General features: G+C 41.1%; 1 protein-coding gene across 1 annotated transcript; it reads left to right on the top strand.

The window, feature by feature from the left end:
• Window positions 1-202: 202 nt before the first annotated feature.
• STMP1 (short transmembrane mitochondrial protein 1) lies at window positions 203-6,718 on the top strand. Its single transcript, XM_061444884.1, has 3 exons — window positions 203-335; window positions 3,830-3,883; window positions 6,228-6,718. Exons 1-3 carry the CDS (start codon window positions 321-323, stop codon window positions 6,306-6,308), a joined length of 150 nt encoding a protein of 49 aa, XP_061300868.1. The 5' UTR covers window positions 203-320; the 3' UTR covers window positions 6,309-6,718.
• The last annotated feature ends 400 nt before the right edge of the window (window positions 6,719-7,118 follow it).

The raw sequence follows: 7,118 nt of genomic DNA on the forward strand, positions 1-7,118 counted from the left end.
TAACAGCTCGGCAACCTCTCGGCAGCAGCAGGCTCCATGACCGCCACCACACGCCTCCCTGCGCAGCGGAAGCGGCGCTTTAAAAGGCGGCCTGCCGCCCTCTTTGCGCGGCCCCTTATCCCCGAAACAGGCAGGGAGCCGCCTTCCCGAGTGTCACCCTACGAGGGGCCCCAACCCCGGGGCCGCCCAAGGGGCGGGAGCAGGCGGCGCTCAGCGCAGCCCTCCCCGCGGCGGTGGCAGCGAGGACGGTCCGGCACCCGGAAGAGAAGCCGCCGGCGCCCGCCTGACTTCCCCAGCGATTAGGGACGCAGGCAGGCGCCATGCTGCAGTTCTTGGTAAGGCTCCGCGGTGCCGCCATTTCACGGCGGGGCGGAGCGGAGCGAGGCGGGCGGGGGCCGCTCCTCGGCTAAGGGAGGAAATTGGCTGTGTGCAGTCACCGCCCGCACCTGCGGACGGTTCCGGGGAGACCCAGCGGAGGGCGGGTGGCTTCCCCTCCGCTACGCTCCCGTGTCTGGGGTGCTGTCTTGAGGCTTCTCTTCTCAGTCCTCGGGTCCTCGCCGTACCTAGCCCGTGGGGTGACTCGCCCCTGTGGCCCTGAGGCCGCTTCAGCGCGGGGGCTGCTCCCGGCATTGGCTCCCCGGCAGCGCAGCATCCTTGTGAGTGCGGCTTCGCGCGGGTTAGCTCCTCCGGCTCCTTCAGACCTGCCCTGGCTCTTGGAGCCGCCTCGCCCTGTTTTCGGTACCCGCCGGGCTTATCCACGCGCCCCCAGAACGGTGCCTTTAAACTGCTGTGGAAATGAAGTTCCTGCCTTGGTTTGGTTTGGTTTTCTTCTCTTCCAAGTCATGTCCTTAATTTGCACTGGAGATACAGCAGATTTAGCTTGCTCACGGTGATGCCCTCCTGCTTCTCAAATGTCTTTGTATTAGCATATATACCTCCCTTCTGTGAGAGCAGGTTTTCAGTTCCTGTCATCCTGGACACCCTGAACAATTAATATTTGGAGAGGTACATTTTTATATATAGAAGTTAAGGCAAAAGATCGTGTCCCGTTACTGCCTTTTGTTAAGTCCCCGTTAAGAACACCAGAATTAAAAGGCTGAATGTTTTTGTACTTTTCTCATTTTAACATGCGTTTCTGTCTTTCCCCTAAGCTATTCTGGGTATCTCAAGTTAGGTGCCTGGCCACTGTTCATTAAGTACTAGATTAATGCTCGTTTTATTGCCAAGTGTTGAAATAATTTACCTGACCAAAAAGCTGCTGGTTTCTCCTGTAGCAAAGCATGGAAGTAACCTCATGGTTTTCATTCTGGTGATGTGAGGGATGCGTTAGTGTTTTAGTTGTGTTCAGATATGTCTCAGTAAGTACAAACAATAAGGGATATTCTCATCTTCTGTTGGGGGAAGAGTAATTTAGTTACAGAATAATGTTTTATACTGCCTTCATACCGAGTGTTGATATAGAGCAAGAACAGATGGCCTACTGTAAGTTGGGAGAGTCTTGTATGTTTTTGTGAAATGAATAAATAAGGCCTATTTCTTACCTTCATAGTAGCACGTATGTAAGCCTCAGTCATTCCTGTAGCTTTTTATAGTCTCTCTCCACTCCGATGGAGAGAAACCCAAGTTTCTATCAATTCTACTGCTTGCTGCTATTTTTTCTTTTATTTTTTTATTAGTATTTATTTTTCCTAAATAAAAATATCTTACTAATTTTGATTTCCTCACTAGCACCTGAAAGTTAGAAAAATACATGCTAATTCTGAGTTTCTCTTCCCTTTGGGTGTAGATTGGGTGTTGAGCTCTTGTAAACGGCTGTAGCAGGGAGATAAAGGGATAATCTTGCAAACCTTAGACTTTTGCTATCCAGAGTTAAGCATTAAATAAACATTTGTTTAAAATGCAACTTGAAATGCTGGGCAGAAACAGAAGGACCCTGAACTCTCATCAGCCCTGTGGTCCTTCATTAACATGCACATTTTAATTGTCTGTATCTTTTGCTTTTCACATAATTGAAATCTAAATACTGGAGGGCTTTTGGTTTGTTGGTTTTTTTTGTTTGTTTTGTTTTTTTTTGTTGTTGGTTGGTTGGTTTGGTTTTCCCTCTGATTGAATTGTAAACTACTAAGGTAAATGTAACTGGGTGGATTGCTCTTTAATGCAGTGCTAGGCTTTTCAGTAAAGGAGTGTGCTTAAAAGGAGTACTGATCTCCGTACTGTCTGTACCAAACAAGCAGAATACGATAGTTACCCCTTCTTTGGAAGTCCTCTAGGGTGAAAACCTAGAAAACTGCTAATAAACGAAGACCTGGCTTGTGTTTTCAAGTGAGTTCTCAGACACAGGTAATTATCTGCTAGAATGATGCTCCATCTAGTTTATGTCAGTGCCGTGTTTGTTAGTATCTCCCAGAGTACTTCTTTAACTGGTAATTGAAACTACAAGAGCAAATGTGCAGTACCCGCAAAAAGAACTCTACTTTTTCTTAAATTGTTAAAGTTAAGCTCCTTAAAAAATAAAGAATACGACCAAAAATTTGTTTAAGAAAACACTGAAGTAACTTGCAGTCATTTGGCAGTTGTCAACCGGTTTTAGTTTTCTGCAGCTAGGTTTTCACCAGAGTCTGAATCACTGAAAAGATGATCTGTATCCTGCTTTGGGCATGGAAAAGATGTCTAGTCAGGATGTGATGGCAAAGTTGTTACTGTGGACAGTGCTTTTATTTTTCTTAAAATAGTCTTATTTTGAAGCAGTGACCATGAGTAATAACAATTTTCTTAAACACAACTGGCTTCAGCTGTTATACAGTGATTTGTCTACTGTCAGTTAATGAAGGCACAGTGTTAGTAATGTCCCCTTCCAAAATAGCTTTCATAATATAGGACATACTTATTGTGAAATGTAACAATAAAAATGAAATCTAGGATCTTGTGGAGCTGCTGAATTAAGATCTCATCACCTGTCTTCGAAGAGAATAATTTCTCCTACTCCAAAAGCGTTGTTACAGTTGAGGATTTTCTTTATTGGGCAAACAAGGTCTGGGCCAGGAACTATGCTTTTTTTGTTCTCGCTCTCCTTCCAGGGTGTATTTTCATAGACAACCTTCAGCAACTATAAGTCAGCACGGTTGTCAAAAGACATTGTGCCCTGCTTCCAAGCAGCAGTACTTTCCTGCATTAGGGAAGGCCCTTGATCAGAGTGGATTTGGCTCAAAACTAATCTCTTGGGGTTGAAGGGGTCTGGAAAGTGCAGTTGTTAACTGTTGCAGAAGAGAAGTAGCATCAATTTAAGTTGATGGAGAAGCTCTACTATTAAAGCTTTTAAGGTGAGAGTGAGTCTTTTTGCAGTCAGAGCTTCTCGCCTTCAAGCCTGTGAACCTTTTTTTCTTTGTATATTACTGTGTTATGTCTTTGTAAATGTATGTCCCTTTCCAGCACCGAGCATCTTTTTGGTATATCCAGGCATGGACCAAGACCTCTGTTATGTAGGTCCCTGCTGCTGTCTCTCCCATTTTTATAGAAGTTACTGCCTTTGTGGGTGTACAGAGAATTTTACAAAGATGATCATAGCCTGATCCAAGTAGTCTTGGAGATGTGTATTGAAAATCCAGTGGTACTGTGTTTTGGAAATGATGGCAAGGTTTTCCTGATGAGAAGGATGGGTAAAATTGCACCTGTCTGTAAGAAAGGTGAGAAATTCAATAGGAGGGAAATTGGAGACCTTCAGTCTTTACATGACTTGCAATATTCCTATTTATTTATTTTTAAAAGTTTAACCAGTATGCTTTTGATGGAAAGATGTTAACTGTTGTTTTCTCCTTTTCTTCTTTTTTAGCTTGGTTTTACTCTTGGCAATGTGGTTGGGATGTATCTGGCTCAGAACTATGATGTGAGTATCCTTATATTCTCAAAGATAAACCTATTCTGAAACTAAAATATAAGGCTGTTTTCTCTCAATCAGAACTGAATCAGTCTTTATTTAGATGGTTTATTTTATTTAAACAGACTGCAGATGTACTGACTTTAGTTACAGATGAACTTGAATGTGAACTGAACCAAAACACCCACCTCTGACATCTCTGTGATAAAGGAGTGCTTAAAGACTTAACTGGTATTAGGGCCCTAGAGCACAGGTACGGTAAACAGGTCTCTACATAGGTAGAGATGGAGAAACAGAAAAAGGTTAGCATCTGCTCGTGAGTTGTACAGGCATGAAAATACCGGTTTCCTGATCTGATAGCCTGTTACACAGTGTTATACACTCGGTCCACCCATTTATTACTTAAAAATCCTTCAGAGCATCTGAGATTTCCCTCTTCTGTACCAATAATGAAAATAAGTTTGCCAGCCTTTTTTTTTAAATTCAGCACCTGCTCCTACTTCAGTGTATTGACCTCCAATCTTTATTTCCTTTCCTCACAATGACAATGAGAAAAGAAAGAAAATGAACTTTCTATCCTCAGTTCTCACATCAGTGGAGATTTTTCACTGTGAGAGTTAGAGCTGAAGATTTAGAACTGAGTCTTCAATACCAGCTTTTAATTTCTGCAGAGTCAGCAGAATTCCTTGTAACAGCAATGTCACTTAGCTGTTTACAGGCTAGAGCAGTTAATGAAATTTAACATAATTTATTTTCCTTTCTTTTGCAGTCTGTATTAACTGTCAAAAAAAAAAAAAACAACCAAACAAAAACCCCAAAGCTGTTGAGGCTCAGATCTCTGACATTTATGTTTTTATGTTTTACTCCCATCTCACCTTCAGTATTGCAGTAATCTTGCTGGCAGAATTCTTATTTTTTTGCTCCTTGCTCATGCACATATTTTTGTAATGTTTCCTGTCCAGTCACTCCAGTAAGAGTACTCATAAAAGGCTGGTTTATGTATGTTTTACAGTGCTATGAAAATGTAGTCATAAGAACATACTTGAGTATATCAATATGCATTGTAAGCCTGGCATGCTGCTTTTCTCTCAGCATTAATAAAATATTGCCACAAGAGGGGGCCTTATGCGTTTGATTTGAAGGAAATGGTTCCCTGAGAATGTAACACTGATTTGCAGGATGAACATAGTAATTTTATTGCTGGTATTGAAGACAATTTGTTTTAGATGACATCTAGGATAAACCTGTCATACTGAGGTCCTAATTCTGTAGCTGTATGCAGATGTGCTTAGTTATAAGCACATGGAGGGCTCTGCTGATAGCAGTGGAGCTTTCTTGGTTTAGCTTAAATGGCAGGTGTGGTACAGGTGGGGTTCTTAATTTAACAGTTTAACTTTGAAGGGGAAAGCAAGAGAGAAACTAATGTTATTACCTGTACTATCATCCTCAAAACATCCAATGAGAGAATTGCAGTCTGTTTGGTTGTTTACATATGAAGTAAAAGCCCTCTCTCTCCCTCCTCCTTCTCAACTACCAGTGGGAACTTTGCTTTACTTTCATTTTAATCAGCTTGTAAAATCCTGTGTTGTCAATTCTCAGTTTTAGATAGAATCATGAGATAAACTGTTCTTTGCCCTTAAAAGTTGCTGCTTGTTTTTTTTGTTGTTTTTTTTTTAATTATTAAAGTTGTCAAAATTTGCTGTTAGATTATTTTCTCAAAATGCTTTTATTTGCAAGACAAAGCTGAAGTTTTGAAATTCACAAGCGGTAAACTGAATTTTCACACAAATGTGAAACTGCAAAAGGTTACCAGTTTGCAATGCAATAAAAATCTCCAGTGGGCAATTTTGGCTTCCATGAGGTGCACATGGGGAAGTATTTCTTCATAAATTTCTTGAACATATTTGCTGTTCTTGAACATCTCTTTTCTTTCGGTTTGTGACCAGTATAGTGCAATATAAAAATTATTATTAAAGTCTGTGCATCAGTGTTTAAATCTGCTTATTGTTGGTAGTTTGTCCTTTCGGTGAGGAAGCCAGGCTGGTCTTACTAATTTTACTGCAAAAAGTGATCTTGTTTCCTCGCTTCTGGTTGAATATTAGTCTTAACAATCTAAAATATTTCCTGAAGCCTCATGTGAGGTACTTTCAGCTGCTGTTTGCTTGATGTTGCTTTGTTTTTAACCTCTGTGCAAGGTAGCAGATCCTGGAAGCAAGTATCTTTTAGAAACCAATTTTAACTTAGAAATAGAATTTCTTGCTGTCTTTATCGTATTGTCTTTCCTGCTGAGGCTCATATAGCTTGGGATTTTTTTTAATTTATGTGGGTTTTGTTCTTTGTTTTGCCTTTAAAGATTCCTAACATTGCAAAGAAGCTTGAAGATTTTAAGAAGGATGTGGAAGCCAAGAAGAAACCTCCCAGTGACAAGTCCTAACAGAGCCATATTATCCAGGTCACTTCTGTACACACATCAAGGATGCAATTTACCTTTCAGGCAACAAAGATCAAGTAAAGGGTTGGCATGGGAGGTTCCTCCGCTTCCTGTCTCCTAGAACTGGATTGTCCTTCTTTTGAAAAGAGTAACCTTGAACTTTTCCTGGGACTGATTTTCAAGGGTTTCAGAATCAGGATTACCAGCTGATATGTGACTGGATAAGGTCATTTGGTTTTTTTTGTTATTGCTTTTCCTAATATTTTGTTACCCATTTTTACCTGATCCAGATGGAGTCCTGTTAGTCCTGTTACTATGTGTACCTCACACTTTGTAGTGTACCTCACACTTTGTAGTGCCCTAGTTCTTGGAACATTGCAAGAGAAATTAAATTCATTATGAAGTAACTTTCAGGGTTTCTTGTCATTTGTAGTGAGTAGCAGTAATTCACAGTTCTTAAGATCTGCATTCTATTGAAGATGGGAAAGTTCATTTGTCAGAATTTAACCTGGGGGGTGGAAGCTCCTGCTTTTTCAGTTAAATGATCACATCCAGCAGTGTAGACTTTGCACCAACATGAGTGGTTTAAAAAAAATCTAAAAGACCATCAACTTTAACCTACATTTCAGATTCATTGCTTCAAGAATACCTAGGAGCAAGTTTCTCACTTAACATGGGTGCTGTGAACTTCTGCAAGTTCAAAATGCCTGTGGATAAGTGGAATTGCCAGCTAAAATATGCAGTCTTGGATGAATCACTCTAGATGTGTTTCATCGGGGCGAAGAAGAGGGGAAGGACCACCTCCTCCCTCAA

Source organism: Pezoporus flaviventris, unplaced genomic scaffold (genome assembly GCF_033815535.1).
Source record: "Pezoporus flaviventris isolate CSIRO_AGI_PZ_B2104156 unplaced genomic scaffold, CSIRO_AGI_Pfla_v1 ptg000002l, whole genome shotgun sequence".
Classification (NCBI taxonomy): domain Eukaryota; kingdom Metazoa; phylum Chordata; class Aves; order Psittaciformes; family Psittacidae; genus Pezoporus; species Pezoporus flaviventris.

Excerpts from the sequence above, each read along its gene's own strand:
- STMP1 (XM_061444884.1), top strand. Across the intron at positions 3,884-6,227 it reads ATCTGGCTCAGAACTATGAT|ATTCCTAACATTGCAAAGAA; the intron begins GTGAGTATCCTT and ends TTGCCTTTAAAG.